The sequence below is a fragment of the Triturus cristatus genome, chromosome 9 (genome assembly GCF_964204655.1).
Source record: "Triturus cristatus chromosome 9, aTriCri1.1, whole genome shotgun sequence".
In the NCBI taxonomy this organism is placed as follows: Eukaryota; Metazoa; Chordata; class Amphibia; order Caudata; family Salamandridae; genus Triturus; species Triturus cristatus.
Window position 1 is genome coordinate 39,590,541 of NC_140592.1, and position 26,553 is coordinate 39,617,093.

Consider the following 26,553-nt stretch of genomic DNA (forward strand, 5'->3'; position numbering starts at 1 on the left):
AGCTTGCACTGCTGCAAACAGGCTATACCGTTGCTGTCTGTAAGGGGAGTTTGTGCTGCCAGTCTGTGGCTAAAAGTGGAGCTAGTGCTGCTGCTGTCGGCGACTGTTCCTTTGCTCTCTGTAAGTAGAGCTTGTGCAGCTGTGGCCAGGCTGCACTTTCTGTGTGAAGGGAGCTTGCACTGCTATGGCCAGGCTGTACCATCACTGTGTGTAAAGGGAGCTTGCACTGCTGCGCCAGGCTGCACTGTCACTGTGTGTAAAGAGAGCTTGCGCTGCTGCTATGGCCGGGATGTACCTTCACTGTGTGTAAAGGGAGCTTGCACTGCTGCGGCCGGGCTGTACCTTCACTGTGTGTAAAGGGAGCTTGCACTGCTGCGCCAGGCTGCACTGTCACTGTGTGTAAAGAGAGCTTGCGCTATTGCCATGGCCGGGCTGTACCTTCACTGTGTGTAAAGGGAGCTTGCACTGCTGCGGCCGGGCTGTACCTTCACTGTGTAAAGGGAGCTTGCACTGCTGCGCCAGGCTGCACTGTCACTGTGTGTAAAGAGAGCTTGCACTGCTGCTATGGCCAGGCTGTACCATCACTGTGTGTAAAGGGAGCTTGCACTGCTGCGCCAGGCTGCACTGTCACTGTGTGTAAAGAGAGCTTGCACTGCTGCTATGGCCAGGCTGTACCATCACTGTGTGTAAAGGGAGCTTGCACTGCTGCGCCAGGCTGCACTGTCACTGTGTGTAAAGAGAGCTTGCGCTGCTGCTATGGCCGGGATGTACCTTCACTGTGTGTAAAGGGAGCTTGCACTGCTGCGGCCGGGCTGTACCTTCACTGTGTGTAAAGGGAGCTTGCACTGCTGCGCCAGGCTGCACTGTCACTGTGTGTAAAGAGAGCTTGCACTGCTGCTATGGCCAGGCTGTACCATCACTGTGTGTAAAGGGAGCTTGCACTGCTGCGCCAGGCTGCACTGTCACTGTGTGTAAAGAGAGCTTGCACTGCTGCTGCGGCCAGGCTGCACTTTTTGTGTAAAGAGAGCTTGCACTGCTGCGGCCGGGCTGTACCGTCACTGTGTGTAAAAGGAGCTTCCACTGCTGCTGCAGCCAGGCTGTTCCATTGTGTCTCTAGGGGGAGCCTGAACTGCTTCAGCCAGTGTCCCATTGTTTCTCTAGGGGGGGAGCTTGAACTGCTTCAGCCAGGCTGTTCCATTGTGTCTGTAAGGGGAGCTTGAACTGCTGCAGACAGGCTGTTCCATTGTCTCTAGGGGGAGCTCCTGCTGCTGCAGCCAGGCTGTTCCATTGTCTTTAGGGGGAGCTTGAACTGCCTCAGCGAGGCTGTTCCATTGTGTCTGTAAGGGGAGTTGGCATTGCTGCTGCAGCCAGGCTGTTCCATTGTGTGGCTAGGGGGAGCTTGCACTACTTCAGCGAGGCTGTTCCATTGTGTCTAAGGGGAGTTGCAAAAACAGTTGATGGACAGAATGCAGAACAATGTCATACATTCACCCCAGTACAGAGATCTGGGCCTAAATCCATCGTTGTTTTGCTCACCATGCCATTCCAGTTTGAACCCAGCCATATGCAAATCAGTCTTGACCCTGTGCCTCATGGGAACAGTCCAGCCCGAACTGCCAAGCCAGGTCCTCCCTGGACTGGAACCAAGCATCCTAGGACCGGTTTCGGGGTTTCACCCCTTTTCAGCCAGGATAGCTTGATTTCAGTGGCATGGAGAGCACGGGACTCGCGTCTGAGCATACCCGTCCCACTCTGGGTGACCAATGCAAAAACAACAGTTGATGGATGTTGGACCCGGCATCGTAGAATGGCCCTCCGTGCCCCCGCACCACCGAAACCTGGTACCTGCAGCCCAAGCACACGGCCCAGCCGACCCTCCCCACCAGGACACACGCACCGACCCGGACATCCCCGTCCATGGCCTCTCTCCTTTCGGCCACCCCGGGCCCGCGTGCCCACTTCATGCACCAAGATGGCCGCCCGGCCCCAGCGCGACCCGGGCCTAGAGGCGCCACTCCGGCTGGAGGACATCACGCTTCCAGGGGATGAGAGAGGGAGGAGCAGTTTCTATCGCACCTCTGAACTCCCCCGGGACGATGGGTTTCGATCGGCCCTCCGGCCTCCCTGAGGGCTGGCTCCGTGCCTGCTGGGTGTCTGGGACTCCTCCCGACCCGGCCCTGAAAGGATCAAAAGACAATAGCAGGAAATCCCGACAAGCGACCCCCAGGTGACAAGACCCCTGCCTGCACAGACTCTGGACATCAAAGAGGGGTCGACCTATAACAAGGGGTGCTCTGGGTCTGTCCGACAGATTCGACGCTGGAACAACGAAAGCCTGCCGACGTGGTCGCGGCTCCTGGAACTTGGACCCTCCTGAGCCCTGCTGAGTGACTCGCGGCTCCCTGAAGATCGTAAGACCTCCGAACTTGTACCTGAGCCTTCTAGAGTGACTCGCGGCTCCCTGAAGATCGTAAGACCTCCGAACTTGTGCCTGAGCCTGCTGAGTGACTCGCGGCTCCTTGAAGATCGTAAGACCTCCGAACCTGTACCTGAGCCCGCTGAGTGACTCGCGGCTCCAACAGACTCTCACGGTCCCGCCGGACCCCGACTACAACATCGTATCCCCCAGCTCGAGGATTGTGAGCTGTGCGCCGGATACGTCCCTGCTTTGAACCTTTACCAGAGACTGTCCCGCTACCCCCTACCCCTTCCGAGACTCTTGAGCCCGTGCTCACCTTGTACATATTTGCAGTGATAACCTACTTGATAAAGATTGATTTCTCAGAATACCCGGTGTGGTCACTCTGTGTCGTGTGGTGCCAGAAGTACGATCCTAGATACGAGATTCCTCCCCCTGGGGAGTCTCCCGCCAGTGCCCGGCTACGATACTTCGAGGGTGGGTCTCAGGGTAGTCAGGACCCCTTCCAGGCTCCTCTGAGGTCGCCGTCTAACAATGGACAGGTGAGCAAAATAACAATGGATTAAACCCAGATCTGTGACTGGGGGTGAATGTTATGCCAATGTGCAACATTCCGTCCATCTTGTTTGTTTTTGATGTTCGCCCTATGTGGGAAGGGTATGCCCAAATTGAACTGCTGCAGCCATTGTGTCTGTAAGGGGAGCTTGCACTGCTGCTGCAGCCAGGCCATAAGTCTTCTCTCTCTAAGGGAACTGAGTTTTGTTGGAGTCCTGGGATTTTAGTCGACATGACATTTAAATCCCAATGCAGACCCCACTTGGAGTCTCGCAGCTCATACTTTAACAAAACTATTCTAGATTTAAACAGCTCACTAGTTAGTACAAGTTTAAAGGACTTTGTGTGTACCTGAAATGATTGATAGAAAGGGCTCAAATCGCTTTGTGCTACTTTGCCAGAATAACTTCTTACGATAAGATTGAAACCAAGTTGTGGCGACAAAGCGCTCCGAGGTGCTATTGGGCATGACAAATGTCTGCCCGTCTGTCCTGAAGGGAGTGTTGTGTTGAGTATTCCATAATGTTCCTTTAAGGACCGCGTCCCCGGGTCTGGTGTGTACAACCATGGGCACGAGAGGTTTGAATTGGGTGTTAAAGTGAGTAGTCGGAAGGTGACGATTGGACTGCACCTCTGCTGTATCTTGCGCGCTCTGTATTGTGCGCCGCTGTGCTGTGTATTGCTTGCCTCTGCTATATTGTACCATAGTTTATTGAATTTATGTACTCACTGGCTAGAAGATTCCTTGCAAATGTTGGTAACCAGGACGGGACACAAATCCATGCGTGAAAGTAAGTCTTACTACTTTAGTAACTCTGCTTGGATGTTTCGACAGTTGTTGTTGGAGTTGTTTAAGGTTGTGAAATACTTTATGTTTTTGGAAGATTACATATTAATTATGGGTAGAAACAAAGCAGACCATGATTCTAAGGTCGTACTAGTATTAGATATCTTGGAAGGAGAGGCCTTGCATCGAGTGCAGTAAGTGCACATTTGTCAAATGCACCGTCGCGGAGATAAAGTAAGGGGAGATGGTAGAAACCCTAAGATTGAAGTGGCAGAGGCTATTAATGAGTCACATTTCCAAACAGTAAAGATTGTCAGAGGGTTTCTTGGCCTAGTGGAATTTTATTCCAAATGAGTTACCAATTTTTTTAAATTAAACTTACAGATGCATAGCAAAAAATCAGTTTTTTAACATTCTATATATTTGGGCCACCTTGGAGGTAGTGTCATCACATATTCCACATTGGCCCTATTCCAATTGTCAACTTTATTAGGTGAATCGATTTATTAGCAGTTGGATTTGATATGTCCAGCAATTCTTCACAGCTTGATTCTACCATCACATTGCTACATTTCAGGTCCCTCTATAGTCCACATACTTGTCCCATGCTTTACCCCATTTCTCAGGGCATCTGCGGCTTTGATACACCTCTTTTTCAGCTGCATAACACCAATCGAGATCTTTCTCCCAGTTTGAGACTTTGGGGGGGTTGTGCTGCCCTCCAGGCCCTGGCCACATTCCTTTTTGAGTCTACGGCTGTTAAGTCGCCACAGCTGGAGTATTTTGATCACTCCGCCTCGCCGGTGACATACAATATATGCCAACGGGCATCCAGTGGAACCAATTGCCCCACCACTGCAGTCATCAATTGCGTGACCTTGTTCCAATAAGTATCACTGGGCAGCTCCACAGCGTGTGGAAAAAGGTACCATCTTCGGAGCATCCCCTCATACATTTACTTGAGTCTCATTTACCCATTCGTTGTAGTCTAGTTCTGGTTGTGTAGGACCTATGGAGAATTCTGAGTTGTGTGAGGCACAATCGTGCTCTTATGGCTACTTCTCTGGGGCTCTGTATGGTCTCCTCCCAGTCCTACTCTTCCAGGATCCCCACTTCTCCCTGGCTCCCACAGAGTCACTAGGGTAAAAGGAGTGTTCATTATTTTCTTAACCGTATTGGGATCTAGGAGTAATCTGTCTCTAATGGTGTATATTCGGATATGTGGTCTCCCATTTCAATTGTATGTAGCGGTACTGTTCTGTATTTGGCATTTGATATTCTGTCTGTATTCTAGGGAATTGAACCTTTTTTTGCCCTTTCCAGACTTCCCCTAAGTACTCTATGCCCTATAGCTTCCATGTACAAAAGCCCCGAATCCGCACACTTCTCTCCGAAAGTCGCTATTCCATAGGGGGTGCGCTCTGTTATCTGACCTTCCCATTCAAGGAATTTGGTTGTCTCCCTCCAAATTTGCATGGTCGTTTGGGTATGTTTTGGTAATCTGTTTAATTCCCTTCCGTACAATGCATCTAAATATCCTTTCTGACCCATCGAATGGTGGTCCACTTGATATGCTGGTTCCTCCCACCCCGCATAGACCCAATCGTTGATCGTGACCAACTGCGCGGCCCAATTGTACTTGCTGATATCTGGGACCGCCAGGCCTCCCATAATAATTGCCTCACTTCCAAGTCTATCTTGCGAAAGAACTCTGCCGGGATTTTGTATGGAGTGTTCTGAAGGACGTATAGTAGACGCAGTAGCGCCATCATTTAGAAAAGAACCGCTCTTCCCATGAGAGAGACCGGCAGTGTTCTCCAGTGTGTAATGTCTTACCGTAGCCTGTTCAGTTTGGGGACTGTATTGTTGTCCAAGAATTCTGACTCCCGCCACGATGAAATGATGCCCAAGTATTTACATTTGTCTCTGACCATTCTAGCGTTGCTACTGGGTGGCATGGTCAGTATAACTCCCGTCAATGTAAATTCTAGAGACTTGTCCCAGTTAATCTGGTAGGTTCTGAACAGCCGGAATATGTGCAGTGTACGGTGTATTCTAGATCTGGGGTTCGTGGCATATAAGATTATATGATCTGCATACAGTGAAGGTTTCCTTCCCATTCGCCCCAATCGTTATCCCTTATACTAGTGGGTCCCTTCTGACCCACGCCGCTAACATTACCAGTGCTAAAGCGAAGAGCAGGGACGAGAGCGGCCACCCCTGCCTCGTGCCCTTGCGCAACGCAAGCTACAAAGTTTTCATGCCAAATATATCCAGTGTGTATGAAATGCTGTATTGATGTCTGTATTCAGGACGTGCTGGGGTATAACAGGAGCAATATTACTGAAGGTAGTTCATACACCTGCTGGTGAGGTGTGTAACATGCTGTGTTGTCTGCGTATTCAACAAGTGTCGGTTATAATAGGAGCAGTCTTGCTCGGGTACTTATTGCTTTTGCTTGCGAGATCTGTGTAATTTATAGTTGCAGTCTTGAATCTTCATATTGCATCAAGTTCAAGACTGATATGCATACATCTGGGTCCAAACTTAGGTGGCATGGTGTTCAAAATAACAATGAATTGCGAGGCAGCCCTGAGTGATTACCAGTAAATTAGATTCATTCAAGCATTCCATCCATCAGTTTTTGTATTCTGTGTGTGACTCCCTAAGTGAGACGGCTTTGCCCAGACATTAGAGCCGTGCATAGTGTCATTGGAACTAAGCTGTACCTGGCTGGTGAGCCCATAACTAGGGTGAGACTGGTCCTGGGGTGCTTGTGATCTGGTTCAGGGGCGACCGGGCCTGGCAGTTCGGGCTGGACTGTTGTGATTGTAGAAGGGTCAAGACTGATTTGCATATAGCTGGGTCCAACTGAGGTGGCATGGTGTGCAAAAAAAAATAAACAATGGATTGGGAAGCCGCCTCAGTGATTCGTCCATCGATGTTTTGTATTTTTAATGTCTGCTTGCCAGGGTTTTTGTTTTCTAGCAAGCATTGGCAAAGCCAGTAGGTCTGGCTTTGGCAAGCTTGCAATTTTTTTAAGCAAACGTTTGCAGTAGGTATGCCAAGTGGCAAAGTAATAAAGAATATTCAACAAAAGTTCCAGTATGAAGTTGGTGTGCATATGTTTCAAAATAGTACGTTAAAAAAAAAAAAAGCCGAATTGTCAAAAGGAAAAAAAATATAACCCAAAAATTGGCTACCAAGCTCTGGCATAGGAGTGGACTACATTTTAGGTAGCTATGGAGAGGCAAAATCCTATCACTTACAGAAAAAGAGAACCAATGGCTGTAGTGAGCCGACATATTGCCTCGTGTTATACGCTGTGATGAGCAGAAGCAAAATGTGAATGACGTTTGAAGAGACCAGTAGATGAAGAGGGCATATTGAAAGGCCCCATGTATGAATTGTGTGCACATTTCTAATTTGTGTAAACACTTGGTGAAGCGGCTAACGTTTACGTATGTCAGGCCTAAAAACATTGCTCCGACCCTAGTACTTTTTAGGTCTCGCCTAGCTATTGCGTTTTCACAATCGCTATCCGAGACTCTAGTAAGAGGGGCATTTCAAAGTGCTCCCAAAAGTGGATTGCATGGCGAGCACGCGCACAATCGCGTGCATCGTGCCGTCATGCAATCCGTTTGGGGAAGCGCTTCAGCCCACTGGTGCGTGCACGTGTAGCCACAGCCTCGGCATCATACTTCAAAGGGTCCGCTCCCCCGCCTGGAATGCGCTCCCCCGCCACAGCATGCCGAGAGATGGTTTCCTCATGGCGCCTCTCACCTGTCCATCCCCCACCACAGGGCTAATCTCACGGACGCATTGCCATCCATCGATTTCACTTTCATGCCTGTGTTCTCTTTGCCTTTCAGCACACAGCCCGCCCTCCCCCTCCGTGTTTTCTTGCAGCTTTGCCCAGATCTGAGTCTCAAACAACCAAAATAAGTTTGCCCTGCACGCTTTCTGCGCTTACAAAGTTAACATATGCCGCGCTCATTCCCTTTTCATCCTTCTAAGGTCGATAACATTAGCTCCATTAATTCTGCGTCTAAGGATTTAAATAACCATATGTTTTCTTGCAACTTTAGGCACTTCACACACACAGCCCCACTGTGCGCACGCACAGGCATCAAGGCAGCAACAGAATGCTCTGAGCCCCACCAGTGTTTGCCACACACACATGCCTCTCGCATCTCGTGTTCTCTTCCAGCTTTGGCCCGTGTTCTCTTTGCCTTTCAGCACTCAGCTTTCCCGTAACCACCATTTAACTAACATCCTGCCACACTCAATCCATTTTCATCCTCGCTTTCACTTTCACGCCCGTGTTCTCTTTGCCTTTCAGCACACAGCTTCTCCGTAGCCACCATTTAACGACCATCCTGCCATAAACACCATTTAACTACCATCCTTTTAGTTAAAATAAAAGAATTGCTTCGAAGGGTTTAAGGAACCATAGAAAGGCAAGGCAACATACACTCTGAATGCCACTCAGAGCCACATAATTACATGCCACATAACTGCAATGCACTCAATACAACAGACACTCCAAAAACCATCAGTGCCACATAGTTACACACCACATAATTACACAGCGCTCAATGCCACATACACTTCAAATACCACTCAGCGCCACATAATTACACACCACATAATTACACTACACTCAATGCCACATGCACTCCAAATAACACTCAGTGCCAATTAATTACAATGCAAGATACACTCAAAATAACACAATACCACATAATTGCACGCCACTAAAATCAACATACACTCCACACAAAACCACTCAGTGCCATATAATTATATTCTACTATCTATCCATCTCTAATATGTACTCTCAATATTTAGGCTTTATTACAAATGGCACAAAAAAATGATAATATTTAACTTATGTTCTTGAATTTTAGGCGCAATTAAATACACTAAACTTAATCTTCACAAGAGTTATTAACAAAAGTTTAAACGATTGCCATTATAATTTACATTAACTTTTATTTAAGTATTAATTATTTGCAAAAATTAAAAGCCATTGTTATTTGTAATATCAATACATCGAAGTCATGTAAATACAAAACATATTGCATTACAAATGCTATAGGTGTCACATTTGCAACAGTTAAAACTATTGACATTGTACATGTGAAAGCTAGTAATTTCTATATTTTCAATACCAACACCTAAATAAAAAATTTAGTCAATTAACAATACAAAAAGCTCAAACTTTCCTAATGCGAGACCGATTGCATTGCAAATGCTTGTTTTCATTCCCTTGGAGCCTGTTTTTCCTATGCAGGTAGAGGCGGCATTTGTTTTAAAAATTTTATTTCCAGAATTTTAATTCTGCACTTAGCAAATGAAGCTAGTGTTTACTTCGATCTAATTTAAAAGGCATTATTAAACGTGCCCCTCCAGCTAAGTTTATTTTCAGCCAGCATACCGTTGAGGTAAGGGAGGCCAGTATATAATGGTAACTCCTGCACATGGGGCTAAGGGGTCCAGTTACAGCTTGGTCGCTCCAAAATGTGACATTTAGGTGCCCAGTAATCAGCTGACTTTAATCCCCCTTTTAAAAGCCTTTGAATGCCACCGTGAGACATGGTGCTTATGGTTTATTGAGCACTTGGCGGCAGTCACATGGGAACACATTTTGTTTGCATTAACTTGGAGGATGTACCCGTTAGACCCGATGACAGCTGCTGCTCCAGGGCATGCTGGCTGGGCCTGGAGGAGTGCCAAACCATCTCAATTTATTCGTACAGGTGTGGTTTTTGTGCTTTTCCTTCAGTTGCTTGTTGTTTTTGCATGTTCTTTGCTCATTTTTGGGAGACCAGACTCCCAAAGTCTTGCTAGGCCACACTTGTGCCCCCATGCCTTACTTTCAGTGCCCCTTGCAGTTAAAAGGTTAAAGATGGTGTCAGTAACCTTATAATATACAATCTGTCGTCGCTGTACAAGCAGCGAGCAGGAGTTGATGTCACTGGCATTACATGATCCCAGTCAGCCGCAACTTATCCACCATGGTCTTTCCATGCGTTATTAGTAGTACGTAAAGTATTTTTAGATTGAGGTCTTTGCTTTAATCCTGATACTCAACATTCAGTAAATACCCAAATTGAGCTGTCGTTTGATTCGCAACTGACTTAAAGCCGTGGGTGGAGCAGTTTAAGACCCTTAAACTGTGCCAGTCATTATGCAGTGTGTTAAATAACGTTCTGAAAGGATTCCCCCTCATGAAGCGGCTCTTTTTCACCCCGAATCATCGAAATGATGCGATTGTTGCCGGGGAGAAACCCAGGGGTGAAAACTGGGGGGTGGAAATGAATAGAGTTCTTTGTGTCTCCTTCTGATTTAGAAGGTTGGATCACTAATGGTTGCAACCATTTTTGAAGCAATATAATCTTAATGAACACAGATGGATTACAGTTAAAGTTCTTGCTTTTTTGTTTATTTTATATATAAACTCCCTGGGATTTACTGTATTTATTCTTTCCTCTTTGTGTATTTAGCCATCTTTATTTGTGTGGTTGGTGGAAAAAAATGTAGTTTGCCTAGAACATAATTTATAATTATTTAACTGATCGGTGTAAGTTGATATGGGCAATAACTCAAAACTCTTGCCAGCAAAATTAGGGTTGTATTACCTGCAGCTCTGCACAATTGCAGTAGTTTAAGATTTTATTAATATTTTTTTTAATTCTCTGCTGTCTATATGCACAGTTGTTAGTTTGCCGTTCTTAATTGATCAAATGAATATACGCTTCAAATTTCAGAAATGTTCTGTTTTTTGAATAGGCGGATCGTAAACTATGTTGTCGTTCCTCTGTATTTGTGTGAAAATAGGTAAAATGGGACTCTTGATTACAATTCAACAGGTAACGTTGTGAAGATAGTGAGACTAGATACCAGCATTATGGAGGCAGTCTGTTGTGGGGGAGCGAAGGGTTACTCCTAGTGACCAGTAGGGAAAAGCAAGTTGGGAGTGATGATGAAGTCTGGTCTGGGGCACTGATTATTGCGTCATTGGAAGGAAGGGGCTGCTTTCTGTGGACCGGCTGTGGCGTGAAGAGGTGTTATGCAGTTTACTAACTACATGGTTGGGAGAGTTGTTGGGCACTCCAGATTTAGGGGGCAGAAGAAGCAGTGAAGGGCGTTTCTCAGAGTCCTTTCCCACACAGTCCAAATGAGGTCTGTAACTGGCTGACACCTGTTCAAGATACTGCACTTTGTTTTCCAAAGCGAATGTAATCTGTTACGTTAGTCCAGTCGGTTCAATTGAAAAGAGCCAAGACTACAACTCTCGATATATGGGTTCCGAAAAGATAAACAAGAACTGGAACATGGTACCCTATGACATGGAGGCCTTTGGTAACCCCTTCCTGTGCCCCCTCTTTAGGATATGCAAGTGTGTGTTGGCCCAGAAGTTGTTTGCAATGCGTCAAATTTGACGAGTCTTCTGTGAAGGGCTCCAGAGGTGTTTGCTTGAAACAGTTGGTATTTTTCAAGGTCCAATCTTGTAAGTAGCGCCGTTAGTTCGGTGTCTGCGGTAGAGTTATCTGTATCGAAGATTAAAGGCTCCAATCCCAACATTGAGGACCATCCTCCAGGATGAAAAAAGAACCCATAGCAGGTAGGATTGAAGGAACCAGTGGCCGTTCAGTGTCTGTTGTGTGCAGTAGTAGTTGTCCTTGACTTGTATGATCAGTAGTTCTGGCGTGATACTGGTCCTGATGCGAGTGTGTCTTCAAACAATGACGCCCATGTTATGTTCTATTTTCAGGCTCAAGCAGTGTTGGGTCCAACGCTTGATAAGGTGACCGGTACCCTCTTGTACAATGTGGCCTCTCGTCTCAAGGACCCCAAGCGCCTGGGATTCCTTGTGGGGTACATCACCGCCAAGAAGATCAGCACTGACCTGCAGCTCAACGGTATGGAGGCCTAGACTGGTGGACTGGTTTCCTTTCTGTACCATTCTCTGCTAAGCTCAGCCTTGTTCTTGGTCCATAAATCGTATCCACCCACGCGTCTTACGGTCTTGTTTTGCCTCCGAGCCCTTCACTCTGAGCCAGCCACACATTTCAATCCCCTAGCCCTCCTCATTGACCCCCCCCCCCCCCCCCCCATCACTCCCGACATCTATTTATCTGAGGCTTAAGTCCTCTCCGAACTGAGCACGTCACTGTCACGCTCGCCCATCTTCTCTCTGAGCCCTTGCCTCTCTGATCTATCTACAAGTCTAAAACTCTAGTCTGAGACCCAACCACATGTCCAAATCTTTATTGTATATTCTCAAAGATCTTCCCATATGTCTGAAGCTCAAGTCTTCTCGCCAACCAATGTGTTTGAAGATTGTCGACTCTTCACTGAGCCCATCACAGTCACCCAGCCACAAGGTTAAAGCTCCTCCGTTCACCTCTCCAAAGTACATTGCTCTCTAACCTCACCATGCATTTTAGCAGCAGTCACTAAGTCCTCTCAGACTACCCTCGTTAGACCCAATCCTCAACCCTCCTTCTCCAGCAGTACTCCTGTCTCTCCTCTGAGTCCAGCAGAATCCGACCCAAGCCAGATTAAATTGTCCAATAGGACGTTCAGATAGCAGAGGTTGGCAGACATTCTCCTGCTCTCCCCCCCAGTCTGTCTTCCCCCCCCCCCCCCCAGTCTCTCCCCCCCCAGTCTCTCCCCCCCCAGTCTCTCCCCCCCCAGTCTCTCCCCCCCCAGTCTCTCCCCCCCCAGTCTCTCCCCCCCCAGTCTCTCCCCCCCCAGTCTCTCCCCCCCAGTCTCTCCCCCCCCAGTCTCTCCCCCCCCCAGTCTCTCCCCCCCCCAGTCTCCCCCCCCCAGTCTCCCCCCCCCAGTCTCCCCCCCCCAGTCTCCCCCCCCCCAGTCTCCCCCCCCCAGTCTCCCCCCCCCAGTCTCCCCCCCCAGTCTCCCCCCCCCAGTCTCCCCCCCCCCAGTCTCCCCCCCCCCCAGTCTCCCCCCCCCCCAGTCTCCCCCCCAGTCTCCCCCCCCCCCAGTCTCCCCCCCCCAAGTCTGTCTCCCCCCCCCAAGTCTGTCTCCCCCCCCCAAGTCTGTCTCCCCCCCCCAAGTCTGTCTCCCCCCCCAAGTCTGTCTCCCCCCCCCAAGTCTGTCTCCCCCCCCAAGTCTGTCTCCCCCCCCCAAGTCTCCCCCCCCCAAGTCTCCCCCCCCCAAGTCTCCCCCCCCCAGTCTCCCCCCCCCAGTCTCCCCCCCCCAGTCTCCCCCCCCCAGTCTCCCCCCCCCAGTCTCCCCCCCCCAGTCTCCCCCCCCCAGTCTCCCCCCCCAGTCTCCCCCCCCCAGTCTCCCCCCCCCCAGTCTCCCCCCCCCCAGTCTCCCCCCCAGTCTCCCCCCCCCCAGTCTCCCCCCCAGTCTCCCCCCCAGTCTCCCCCCAGTCTCCCCCCCCAAGTCTGTCTCTCCCCCCCCCCCAAGTCTGTCTCTCCCCCCCCCCAGTCTGTCTCTCCCCCCCCCCCAGTCTGTCTCTCCCCCCCCCCAGTCTGTCTCTCCCCCGTCTGTGTCCTCTCCCCCCCCCCCCGTCTGTGTCCTCTCCCCCCCCCCGTCTGTGTCCTCTCCCCCCCCCCCGTCTGTGTCTACTCCTTCCCCCCCCCCCCCGGTCTGTGTCTACTCCTTCCCCCCCCCCCGGTCTGTGTCTACTCCTTCCCCACCCCCCCCCCGGTCTGTGTCTACTCCTTTCCCCCCCCCCCCCCGGTCTGTGTCTACTCCTTTCCCCCCCCCCCCCGGTCTGTGTCTACTCCTTTCCCCCCCCCCCCCGGTCTGTGTCTACTCCTTTCCCCCCCCCCCCCGGTCTGTGTCTACTCCTCCCCCCTCCCCCCCCGTCTGTGTCTACTCCCCCCCCCCCCCCCCCCGGTCTGTCTACTCCTCCCCCCCCCCCCCCCCCCCCGTCTGTGTCTACTCCTCCCCCCCCCCCCCGGTCTGTGTCTACTCCCCCCCCGGTCTGTGTCTACACCTCCCCCCCCCCCCCCCGGTCTGTCTACTCCTCCCCCCCCCCCCCCGGTCTGTCTACTCCTCCCCCCCCCCCCCGGTCTGTCTACTCCTCCCCCCCCCCCCCGGTCTGTCTACTCCTTCCCCCCCCCCCCCCCCCCGGTCTGTGTCTACTCCTCTCCCCCCCCCCCAGTCTCCCCCCCCAGTCTCCCCCCCCCCCCCCCAGTCTCCCCCCCCCCCGTCTCCCCCCCCCCGTCTCCCCCCCCCGTCTCTCCCCCCCCGTCTCTCCCCCCCCGTCTCCCCCCCCGTCTCCCCCCCCGTCTCCCCCCAGTCTCCCCCCCCAAGTCTGTCTCCCCCCCCCCCCCCCAAGTCTGTCTCTCCCCCCCCCCCAGTCTGTGTCTACTCCTCTCCCCCCCCCCCCCCGGTCTGTGTCCTCTCTCCCCCCCCCGTCTGTGTCCTCTCTCCCCCCCCCCCCCGTCTGTGTCTACTCCTTCCCCCCCCCCCCCCCGGTCTGTGTCTACTCCTTCCCCCCCCCCCCCGGTCTGTGTCTACTCCTTTCCCCCCCCCCCCGGTCTGTGTCTACTCCCTCCCCCCCCCCCCCCCTCCCCCCCGGTCTGTGTCTACTCCCCCCCCCCCCCCCCCCCCCCGGACTGTCTCCCCCCCCCGGTCTGTCTACTCCTCCCCCCTCCCCCCCCGTCTGTGTCTACTCCCCCACCCACCCCCCCCGGTCTGTGTCTACTCCTCCCCCCCCCCCCCCGTCTGTGTCTACTCCCCCCCCCCCCCCGGTCTGTGTCTAATCCTCCCACCACCCCCGGTCTCTGTCTACTCCTCCCCCCCCTCCCCCGGTCTGTGTTTACACCTCGCCCCCCCCCCCCCGGTCTGTCTACTCCTCCCCCCCCCCCCCCGGTCTGTCTACTCCTTCCCCCCCCCCCGGTCTGTGTCTACTCCTCCCCCCCCCCCCCCGGTCTGTGTCTACTCCTCTCCCCCCCCCCCCCCCCGGTCTGTCTACTCCTCTCCCCCCCCCCCCCCCCCCGGTCTGTGTCTACTCCTCCTCCTCCCCCCCCCCGGTCTGTGTCTACTCCTCCTCCCCCCCCCCGGTCTGTCTACTTCTCCCCCCCCCCCCCGGTCTGTGTCTACTCCTCCCCCCCCCCCCCGGTCTGTGTCTACTCCTCTCCCCCCCCCCCCCCCCCCGGTCTGTGTCTACTCCTCTCCCCCCCCCCCCCCGGTCTGTGTCTACTCCTCTCCCCCCCCCCCCCCGGTCTGTGTCTACTCCTCCTCCCCCCCCCCCGGTCTGTGTCCACTCCTCCTCCTCCCCCCCCCCCCCCCCCGGTCTGTGTCTACTCCTCCTCCCCCCCCCTGTCTGTGTCTACTCCTCCCCCCCCCCCCCCCCCCGGTCCATCTACTCCTCCTCCCCCCCCCGGTCTGTGTCTACTCCTCCTCCCCCCCCCCCCGGTCTGTGTCCCCCCCCCCCCCGGTCTGTGTCTACTCCTCCCCCCCCCCCTTGGTCTGTGTCTACTCCCCCCCCCCCCCCGGTCTGTGTATACTCCTCCCCCCCCCCCCCCCGGTCTGTGTCTACCCCCCGGTCTGTGTCTACTCCTCCCCCCCCCCCCCCGGTCTGTGTCTACTCCTCCTCCCCCCCCCGGTCTTTGTCTACTCCTCCCCCCCCCCTGGTCTGTGTCTACTCCACCCCCCCCCCCGGTCTGTCTACTCCCCCCCCCCCCCCCCCCCCTCCCGGTCTGTGTCTACTCCTCCCCCCCCGGTCTGTCTCTTCCCCCCCCCCCCCGGTCTGCCTCCCCCCCCCCCGGTCTGTCTCCTCCCCCCCCCCCCCCCGGTCTGTCTCCTCCCCCCCCCCCGGTCTGTCTCCTCCCCCCCCCCGGTCTGTCTTTTCCCCCCCCCCGGTCTGTCTCCTCCTCCCCCCCCCCCCCCCGGTCTGTCTCCTCCCCCCCCGGTCTGTCTTTTCCCCCCCCCCGGTCTGTCTCCTCCTCCCCCCCCCCCCCGGTCTGTGTCTACTCCTCCCCCCCCCCCCCGGTCTGTGTCTACTCCTCCCCCCCCCCCCCCCCGGTCTGTGTCTACTCCCCCCCCCCCCCCCCCCCCCGGTCTGTGTCTACTCCCCCCCCCCCCCCCCCCCGGTCTGTGTCTACTCCTCCCCCCCCCCCCCGTTCTGTGTCTACTCCTTCCCCCCCCCCCCCGGTCTGTGTCTACTCCTCCTCCCCCCCCCCCCGGTCTGTCTACTCCTCCTCCCCCCCCCCCCATCTGTGTCTACTCCTCCTTCCCCCCCCCCCCCTGTCTGTGTCTACTCCTTCCCCCCCCCCCCCCCCGGTCCGTCTACTCCTCCTCCCCCCCCCCCGGTCTGGGTCTACTCCTCCTCCCCCCCCCCGGTCTGTGTCTCCTCCCCCCCCCCCCCCCCGGTCTGTGTCTACTCCCCCCCCCCCCCCCCCCCGGTCTGTGTCTACTCCTCCCCCCCCCCGGTCTGTCTACTCCTCCCCCCCCCCCCGGTCTGTGTCTACTCCCCCCCCCCCCCCCCCCCGGTCTGTGTCTACTCCTCCCCCCCCCCCCCCCCGGTCTGTGTCTACTCCTCCCCCCCCCCCCCCGGTCTGTGTCTACTCCTCCCCCCCCCCCCCGGTCTGTGTCTACTCCTCCCCCCCCCCCCCCCCCCCGGTCTGTGTCTACTCCTCCTCCCCCCCCCCCCCCGGTCTGTGTCTACTCCTCCTCCCCCCCCCCCCGGTCTGTGTCTACTCCTCCTCCCCCCCCCGGTCCGTCTACTCCTCCTCCCCCCCCCCCGTCTGTGTCTACTCCTCCTCCCCCCCCCCCCCCGGTCTGTGTCTCCTTCCCCCCCCCCCCGGTCTGTCTCCTCCTCCCCCCCCGTTCTGTGTCTCCTCCCCCCCCGGTCTGTGTCTACTCCTCCCCCCCCCCGGTCTGTGTCTACTCCTCCCCCCCCCCCCCGGTCTGTGTCTACTCCTCCCCCCCCCCCCCCGGTCTGTGTCTACTCCTCCCCCCCCCCCCCCGGTCTGTGTATACTCCTCCCCCCCCCCCCGGTCTGTGTCTACTCCTCCCCCCCCCCCGGTCTGTGTCTACTCCTCCCCCCCCCCGGTCTGTGTCTACTCCTCCCCCCCCCCCCCCCCGGTTTGTGTCTACTCCTCCTCCCCCCCCCCCCCCCCGGTTTGTGTCTACTCCTCCCCCCCCCCCCCCCCGGTCTGTGTCTACTCCTCCCCCCCCCCCCCCCCGGTCTGTGTCTACTCCTCCCCCCCCCCCCCCCGGTCTGTGTCTACTCCTCCCCCCCCCCCCCCCCGGTTTGTGTCTACTCCTCCCCCCCCCCCCCCCCCGGTCTGTGTCTACTCCTCCCCCCCCCCCCCCCGGTCTGTGTCTACTCCTCCCCCCCCCCCCCCCCCCCGTTCTGTGTCTACTCCTTCCCCCCCCCCCCCCCGGTCTGTGTCTACTCCTCCTCCCCCCCCCCCCCCGGTCTGTCTACTCCTCCTCCCTCCCCCCCCCCCCCATCTGTGTCTACTCCTCCTTCCCCCCCCCCCCTGTCTGTGTCTACTCCTTCCCCCCCCCCCCCCGGTCCGTCTACTCCTCCTTCCCCCCCCCCCCCGGTCCGTCTACTCCTCCTCCCCCCCCCCCCGGTCTGGGTCTACTCCTCCTCCGCCCCCCCCGGTCTGTGTCTACTCCCCCCCCCCCCCCCCCCCCCCCGGTCTGTGTCTACTCCCCCCCCCCCCCCCCCCCCGGTCTGTGTCTACTCCCCCCCCCCCCCCCCCCGGTCTGTGTCTACTCCTCCCCCCCCCCGGTCTGTGTCTACTCCCCCCCCCCCCCCCCCGGTCTGTGTCTACTCCCCCCCCCCCCCCCGGTCTGTGTCTACTCCTCCCCCCCCCCCCCCCGGTCTGTGTCTACTCCTCCCCCCCCCCCCCCCCGCTCTGTGTCTACTCCTCCCCCCCCCCCCCCGGTCTGTGTCTACTCCTCCTCCCCCCCCCCCCGGTCTGTGTCTACTCCTCCTCCCCCCCCCCCCCGGTCTGTGTCTACTCCTCCTCCCCCCCCCCCCCCGGTCCGTCTACTCCTCCTCCCCCCCCCCCCCCCGTCTGTGTCTACTCCTCCTCCCCCCCCCCCCCCCGGTCTGTGTCTCCTTCCCCCCCCCCCGGTCTGTCTCCTCCTCCCCCCCCGGTCTGTCTCCTCCTCCCCCCCCGTTCTGTGTCTCCTCCCCCCCCCGGTCTGTGTCTACTCCTCCCCCCCCGGTCTGTGTCTACTCCTCCCCCCCCCCGGTCTGTGTCTACTCCTCCCCCCCCCCCCCCCGGTCTGTGTCTACTCCTCCCCCCCCCCGGTCTGTGTATACTCCTCCCCCCCCCCCGGTCTGTGTCTACTCCTCCCCCCCCCGGTCTGTGTCTACTCCTCCCCCCCCCCCCCCGGTCTGTGTCTACTCCTCCCCCCCCCCCCCCCCCGGTTTGTGTCTACTCCTCCTCCCCCCCCCCCCCCCCCCCCCGGTCCGTGTCTACTCCTCCCCCCCCCCCCCCGGTCCGTCTACTCCTCCCCCCCGGTCTGTCTACTCCCCCCCCCCCCCCCCCCCCGGTCTGTCCCCTCCCCCCCCCCCCCCCCCGGTCTGTCTCCTCCCCCCCGGTCTGTGTCTCCTCCCCCCCCCCCCCGGTCTGTCTCCTCCCCCCCCCCCCCCCCCCCGGTCTGTGTCTCCTCCCCCCCCCCCCCGGTCTGTGTCTCCATCCCCCCCGTCTGTGTCTCCTCCCCCCCCGTCTGTGTCTCCTCCCCCCCGTCTGTGTCTCCTCCCCCCCGTCTGTGTCTCCTCCCCCCCGTCTGTGTCTCCTCCCCCCCGTCTGTCTCCTCCCCCCCGTCTGTGTCTCCTCCCCCCCGTCTGTGTCTCCTCCCCCCCGTCTGTGTCTCCTCCCCCCCCGTCTGTGTCTCCTCCCCCCCCGTCTGTGTCTCCTCCCCCCCCCCCCCGGTCTGTGTCTCCATCCCCCCCGTCTGTGTCTCCTCCCCCCCCGTCTGTGTCTCCTCCCCCCCCGTCTGTGTCTCCTCCCCCCCGTCTGTGTCTCCTCCCCCCCGTCTGTGTCTCCTCCCCCCCGTCTGTGTCTCCTCCCCCCCGTCTGTGTCTCCTCCCCCCCGTCTGTGTCTCCTCCCCCCCGTCTGTGTCTCCTCCCCCCCGTCTGTGTCTCCTCCCCCCCGTCTGTGTCTCCTCCCCCCCGTCTGTGTCTCCTCCCCCCCGTCTGTGTCTCCTCCCCCCCGTCTGTGTCTCCTCCCCCCCGTCTGTGTCTCCTCCCCCCCGTCTGTGTCTCCTCCCCCCCGTCTGTGTCTCCTCCCCCCCGTCTGTGTCTCCTCCCCCCCGTCTGTGTCTCCTCCCCCCCGTCTGTGTCTCCTCCCCCCCGTCTGTGTCTCCTCCCCCCCGTCTGTGTCTCCTCCCCCCCGTCTGTGTCTCCTCCCCCCCGTCTGTGTCTCCTCCCCCCCGTCTGTGTCTCCTCCCCCCCGTCTGTGTCTCCTCCCCCCCGTCTGTGTCTCCTCCCCCCCGTCTGTGTCTCCTCCCCCCCGTCTGTGTCTCCTCCCCCCCGTCTGTGTCTCCTCCCCCCCGTCTGTGTCTCCTCCCCCCCGTCTGTGTCTCCTCCCCCCCCGTCTGTGTCTCCTCCCCCCCCGTCTGTGTCTCCTCCCCCCCCGTCTGTGTCTCCTCCCCCCCCGTCTGTGTCTCCTCCCCCCCCGTCTGTGTCTCCTCCCCCCCCGTCTGTGTCTCCTCCCCCCCCGTCTGTGTCTCCTCCCCCCCCGTCTGTGTCTCCTCCCCCCCCGTCTGTGTCTCCTCCCCCCCCGTCTGTGTCTCCCTCCCCCCCCCGTCTGTGTCTCCCTCCCCCCCCCGTCTGTGTCTCCCTCCCCCCCCCGTCTGTGTCTCCCTCCCCCCCCCGTCTGTGTCTCCCTCCCCCCCCCGTCTGTGTCTCCCTCCCCCCCCCGTCTGTGTCTCCCTCCCCCCCCCGTCTGTGTCTCCCTCCCCCCCCCGTCTGTGTCTCCCTCCCCCCCCGTCTGTGTCTCCCTCCCCCCCCGTCTGTGTCTCCCTCCCCCCCCGTCTGTGTCTCCCTCCCCCCCCGTCTGTGTCTCCCTCCCCCCCGTCTGTGTCTCCCTCCTCCCCCCGTCTGTGTCTCCCTCCTCCCCCCGTCTGTGTCTCCCTCCTCCCCCCGTCTGTGTCTCCCTCCTCCCCCCCGTCTGTGTCTCCCTCCTCCCCCCCGTCTGTGTCTCCCTCCTCCCCCCCGTCTGTGTCTCCCTCCTCCCCCCCGTCTGTGTCTCCCTCCTCCCCCCCGTCTGTGTCTCCCTCCTCCCCCCCGTCTGTGTCTCCCTCCTCCCCCCCGTCTGTGTCTCCCTCCTCCCCCCCGTCTGTGTCTCCCTCCTCCCCCCCGTCTGTGTCTCCCTCCTCCCCCCCGTCTGTGTCTCCCTCCTCCCCCCGTCTGTGTCTCCCTCCTCCCCCCGTCTGTGTCTCCCTCCTCCCCCCGTCTGTGTCTCCCTCCTCCCCCCGTCTGTGTCTCCCTCCTCCCCCCGTCTGTGTCTCCCTCCTCCCCCCCCGTCTGTGTCTCCCTCCCCCCCGTCTGTGTCTCCCTCCCCCCCGTCTGTGTCTCCCTCCCCCCCGTCTGTGTCTCCCTCCCCCCCGTCTGTGTCTCCCTCCCCCCCGTCTGTGTCTCCCTCCCCCCCGTCTGTGTCTCCCTCCCCCCCGTCTGTGTCTCCCTCCCCCCGTCTGTGTCTCCCTCCCCCCCGTCTGTGTCTCCCTCCCCCCCGTCTGTGTCTCTAACCCCCCCCCCCCCCCCGGTCTGTGTCTCTACCCCCCCCCCCCGGTCTGTGTCTCTACCCCCCCCCCCCGGTCTGTGTCTCTACCCCCCCCCCCCCCCCCGGTCTGTGTCTCTACCCCCCCCCCCCCCCCGGTCTGTGTCTCTACCCCCCCCCCCCCCCCCGGTCTGTGTCTCTACCCCCCCCCCCCCCCCGGTCTGTGTCTCTACCCCCCCCCCCCCCCCCCCCGGTCTGTGTCTCTACCCCCCCCCCCCCCCCCCCCCGGTCTGTGTCTCTACCCCCCCCCCCCCCCCCCCCGGTCTGTGTCTCTCCCCCCCCCCCGGTCTCTGTCTCTCCCCCCCCCCCAGGCTGTGTCTCTCCCCCCCCCCCCCAGGCTGTGTCTCTCCCCCCCCCCCCCCCCGGTCTGTCTCCCCCCCCCTCCCCACCCCCCCCCCGTCTGTGTCTCCCCCCGTCTGTGTCTCCCTCCCCGCCCCCCCCCTCTCTTTCTCTTTCTCTCTTCCCCCCCCCCCCCCCCCACTCTGTCTCTCGCATGTAAAATTAAATGATTTCATTATGGTAGCAAAAGTCAAAGTATAAAACTTAATCCATTAAAGGCGAAGAGTAGATCTCTCTACTAGCCTCTCTGGGGGTATGTCCCCAAATAATAAGGGGCGGAACGGCACAAATTTTGCCAACACAATCTCTCTCTCTCTCTCTGTCTCTCTCTCTCTCTCTCTCTGTCTCTCTCTCTCTGTGTCTCTCTCTCTCTCTCTCTCTCTCTCTCTCTCCCCCTCTCTCTCTCGGTCTCTCTCTCTCGGTCTCTCTCTCTCGGTCTCTCTCTCTCTCTCTCTCTCTCTCTCTCTCTCTCCCTCTCGGTCTCTCTCTCTGTCCCTCTCGGTCTCTCTCTCTGTCCCTCTCTGTCTCTCTCTCTGTCCCTCTGTCCCTCTCTGTCTCTCTCTCTGTCCCTCTGTCCGAGTGCTGATTGATTCTTTTTAAAGGGCCTTCCAAGCCCAGAATCTTGCGGTGCGGCCCCGGGTGCCTTCTGTTCGGCCCCGGGTGGATATTGGTATTTGTGCACGAGCTCTCGTGCTCGGAGCTTGGTTCTGTAGCACCGCCCCTTGTGAATGGAGTACAGTCGGGCTCCAATGGTATGGAATCGTGCAAGGCTGGCGTAACCGTGGCAGATCCGAGGCTTTGCCATAGGCCCAAGAAGAGATGCTCCGGTACCGGCTTCTCGTCTCTTACTACTGCAGTGTAGTAGTCGTCACACATGCTTGTGTGTGCCACGTCTCCGTGTCCCATCACCGCTGCAGTGGAAGTCTTCCCAACAGGCATGTGCTTTAAATGTAGACTTTAACCAGAGGGCTGCCCTCTGCACAGCTGGCCAACGGCGGAGGCAGGTTATACCTGGCTTGATGTACACCGAAGCCTTTCAGAGTAACATCCGCGATGCGCCTGCATTTGTGTTTCGAAGGAAGCTCTTGATAGAAAAATAGAATCGATGCAGTTTGACACTTTAACAAGATCATGCAGGATACCTCTGCTTTGCAGAAAAGGCTGAATATTGTAATGTGATCCACTCATCGGAAGTAATTTGTTTTACAGACATTCTGCTTGAAACCATGCATCGGTCCCCTGGGCTGTCCTGAGAGCGAGCTGCGCTTTCATATTGTACAAATGAGCACGTGTGTCTACAGAGAAACGCCACTTAAAGCATGCGCAGAACTCTGCACGCGAACCCTTCGCACAGACTTCCAGAGGGTGTGCAGTTTAGCGGATATGCCCCCAGGTTCAAATTAGATACTTTTCTAGGGTGAGCTTCCTCGGTTAAAAATGTCCATATTCTCTTGAGGTTCCAAACTGCAGAAATTCACCTTAATAAATTCCAGTGGACTGGCCACCCAGGTCAGTGTTTGCAGGCTAAAGGAATCTCCAGTTAAGATCTTTGAACGATTAGATAGTTAAAGGTAGGAGCTATTTGTTTTTTTTTTTTGGGGGGGGGGGGTACCCCTTTAAGAAGGTGCTACACTGTGTCTAGTTTAGGTAGTTAAAGGTAATAGCTATTTGTTTGGGCGGGGGCCGTACCCCTTTAAGAAGGTGCTACCCTGTGTCTAGTTTAGGTAGTTAAAAGTAATAGCTATTTGTTTGGGGGAGGGTACCCCTTTAAGAAGGTACTACCCTGTGTCTAGTTTAGGTAGTTAAAGGTAATAGCTATTTGTTTGGGGTGGGGGGGGTACCCCTTTAAGAAGGTACTACCCTGTGTCTAGTTTAGGTAGTTAAATGTAGGTGCTATTTGTTTGGGAGTGTGGGAGTAGCCCTTCAAGAAGGTGCTACCCTGTGTCTAGTTTAGGTAGTTAAAGGTAATAGCTATTTGTTTGGGAGTGTGGGAGTAGCCCTTCAAGAAGGTGCTACCCTGTGTCTAGTTTAGGTAGTTAAAGGTAATAGCTATTTGTTTGGGGGGGGAGGGTACCCCTTTAAGAAGGCACTTCCTGCCTATTTTATATCGTAGGAAGCAGCTCCCCAGTCTCTAGAAATGGTTGTGGTGCACCCCTGTTAGCATGCTGAAAAGGTAGTCCGATGTGTTAGACGGTAGCTATTTATGAGTGACGCCTTCAGCTAGTTCCGATTTATAATGCAACACTTTCCCTCTTGGAACTTGAAATTTCGTATATTCAGTTCAGAGTCTGGGACCTGCAAGTTCAGCGTCCAACGTGCTGGTGGCCGAGGGGCATCCGCTGAGTGATGCATATTGCTACAGATTCTCGGAGTAGTCTAGTCTGAGTTCAGTGACTGCACATAGTGAGTCCCTGCGGCCTCCCTTTACAACAAGGTCACAAACCAGAAGACCTCCACCCTTTAGCACTATGAGGTTACTTTACTGCTGGGTCCTAAAGCCCTTGGCATCGTCTCTCTGAAGCCAAGATAAAGGCTGCCTGCTGGATATGTGTGTGGGGGGGTAAGGTTCTGGGGTAGAAACTCGATGACCAGGCAAGAGTGGTCTCCTCAGTTCCTTTTCAGAAGTGGAGTAAAGGTGGATGATCCTGCCAGATCTGGACTGGGCCGGCGTTTCTGTCCCTGCAGAGCATGAGAAGGCCTCGTATCTCGTCTTCTCCTTCCTGCACTTTACGGTCTCGAGCCTGCTGACGCCACTGTGAGAACCCTAGAGATCCCAATCTTGGCCACCAAGACTCCCTTCTTTGCACCATAGACCTTTGGAGTGGCTAGTTATGGCTGTTGTCCTCTGGCAGGGGCTGTTGCCGTCTGCCAGGCTCGAGTACGGGAGCAAATGTGCCACTGCCACGGGTATATTGAATTGTGCTGCTTATCGATGCTCGCGCAGAGCCGGTCAATCGCTCATTCCCTTCAGGAACTTGGTGACCTGCGTTTAAACCATTGTGAGAGCGGCAGATGGGTATGGAAGCCCAATCAATTCATTTTATGAACCCCAGCATCTATGGTTTTTCAGTTCTTGTGAGGATATGTATCAATTTAGATCTTCTGGTAAGTGATTCAATTATGACACCTCTCCTCTTGCGCGAGTTGGCCGGACACTAAAAATCAATATCTTTTAATGTTCTCGCTTATAAATAATTCAGCGCTTGAGCTGTATTAGTCATGTTATGCCTTTTGAAGTGCCATTTGCTGTACAAATGGAATCACTGGACTGTTGGCTGCAAAGGCATTTTAAGGACACTGTTGCACGTTTATTTTCTTCCAGCGGCTTTGGATTACGTGAAAAGTCACCCTCTCGATCCAATCAGTACTGCAGACTTCGAGAAGGAGTGCGGTGTTGGTGTCACGGTCACCCCGGAAGAAATCGAAGAAGCTGTGAGTAAAACGTGGACTAGACTGACTTTACAGGCCAACAAGGGCACATTGCATGTTCCCAGTGCGAATGGCTGAATGAGGGAGTTGTGGGCCTGTCTTGTGTAGCTGTCTGCTTGAGTAAATGTTATTTCAGTTGTGACTGATTTGTTACTCTGGGACAGAGTAGTATTGGCATTGCTTAATTTGTGCCGGTCCTCAAATATTGTACCAAACCAGCACTTATTTCTTGCAGTCCACCACAAGTTGGCACCATCTATCAATCAGTAGAGCGCATCAGCTGAGTATTTATAAAGTATTTAAAATTGCAATAAAATACCTCATCCAGACCAACTTTTGGTGACGTACAATAGTCCAAATTCTAACCTTTGTTGGAGTGCGATGATTAGAACAGAACGGTGGTTCAAAATGTATCCGCTGCAAACTGTTTCGCTTATTCTGAGTTTTGGGGGGGTAACATAAGGATTTTGGTGCTTACTGCATTTCCACGTAAATACCGGATCTTTTCTCCCCGTTGAATTTCTGGCTGGTTTGACCACCCAAAAAGTGGGGAATTAAAGAAAAAAAAGGGTACAATGGTAATCTGTGCGATGAAAATCTCCCCAATTGTAGTTGCGACCCATACGCAAATGGGTGTTTGTGCCGCCGCTGCAATCTAATGGTCCACTCCTCATCAGGCCAAGAGTGTGCCCGCTCAGCACGAGGAAACCACCATTTTGCGAGGCGCACACATCTGGTCTAGTGGATCCAGCAGTCATTTGTAAACCAGAGATTCCTAACAAATGATGGGCGGTACTAGTCATAATCATCATAAAACTTTATTTCGGTTATTTGCTAACCATAAAAGACACATAAAAAATACAATACATTGTCACAAAAAACCAGCCATTTCATCAGGTACAAATGCAAAGGAAAGAGTACTTTGGCAATATAGACAGAAAGATGGGACAGAGTTTCACAGGTCCAGGCATTTTCTCAATCTAATACATAATTTTAAAAACTCCTTGAGTTGGAGGATACTGTCACTGTGCAAAAGCTGCAAATACAAAAGTGCCGGCCTGATTTGTTTAAAACCAAGTTTTTTAAAAAGAATCACTAAATATTGTTTACGTGGGAATTCATAAAATTTACATGTAGTCCAAGACATGACATCCGAGGACCCCAGTTATGGGCACTGAACAGATCTTTTACTGGGTATAGTGAGGAGGCTGCCTCTCCTCCAGGCTACAGATAAAAGGGAGGTGTCCATGGGGTAGTTATTTTGCCACCACCGTCCGCCACCAGGTAGCCTGGGTAGAGGCGGTGGGTGCTGCTCTTCCCTCCAAAGGGGAGGGCACATGGGGTACTTCCCTACTTCAGAGCTCCGCTGGAAAAAGACAATATGGCATGGAGCATCTCCAGTGAGGTGGGCTGACCAGGCTGCTGAGAAACAGGGCTTTCCGGAAAAATGTACATGGACGCCCGCCACCGCTTCGCAAAGCCTTGCAGAGGACTATTGCTTCAGCAACATTGGCAGCAATCTCAGCGCTATGATCTTAAAATGTCTATGGTTTATCAAATGATGCTCGATGCTGAATCTCCACTTTCCAGTCCTTTAATTTCGTTCTTCTTGATCACCCTGTAGGCGTGTATCCTGTGAGTGGCTGGTACAAATGCAGCTTAGTTTTGTCTCTTTTGGTTCAGTTGTTTGCTGTTTCAGGTCATGAACATGTTCTACCCGTCTTTGTCCTGTAGGTTGAAGCAGTCATCAGCAAGTACAAGGCTCAGCTGCAGTTGGAGCGCTACCACTTCAACATGGGCCTGCTGATGGGTGAGCGCCTCTGAGGACTTTACTAAGATGGTTTTAGATTTTGTTTATAGGACTGTAATGAGCTGCACAATTGTGATGAGCCACAGCAGAGCCATTGGGAGCAGAAAAGGGTGGTTGAAAAGTCATGAAGAAAGTTGTGCAAAATCCAGTCTGAATGTGAAGATGTCTTGATTTTGTTAAGGATGGGAGGTGGAGTTGTTGTGATAAGGGCTCCCTAGAGTCCGACACGCCTTCCCAATTGCCATATTCAAATGACCTTTGGTGTAAGAGTGGAACAATGAAGGAGAAATAAGGTATCAATAGGTCTGTGATCGAGGCAACTGATTTGCAGGGAGAGCGAAAGCCAAGAACTTCTAGTATAATACGGAGCTGACCAGGTGAGTGCCAAATTCTCTGTAGATTGGGTACCTCGCCCTCTAGTCTAAGATTAGTTGCAATGTTACTCAAGAGGATAACGTTCACTGTCTCGTCTTT

General features: G+C 55.5%; 1 protein-coding gene across 1 annotated transcript in view; it reads left to right on the forward strand.

Moving 5' to 3' along the window:
- QARS1 (glutaminyl-tRNA synthetase 1) overlaps positions 1–26,553 on the forward strand; it is a 296,102-nt gene that overhangs the window by 33,823 nt on the left and 235,726 nt on the right. The window contains exons 2-4 of the mRNA XM_085624343.1: positions 11,542–11,689; positions 24,163–24,272; positions 26,004–26,079. Of these exons, the coding sequence (XP_085480469.1) occupies positions 11,542–11,689; positions 24,163–24,272; positions 26,004–26,079 (334 nt within the window). The remainder of the gene's footprint in view (positions 1–11,541; positions 11,690–24,162; positions 24,273–26,003; positions 26,080–26,553) is intronic.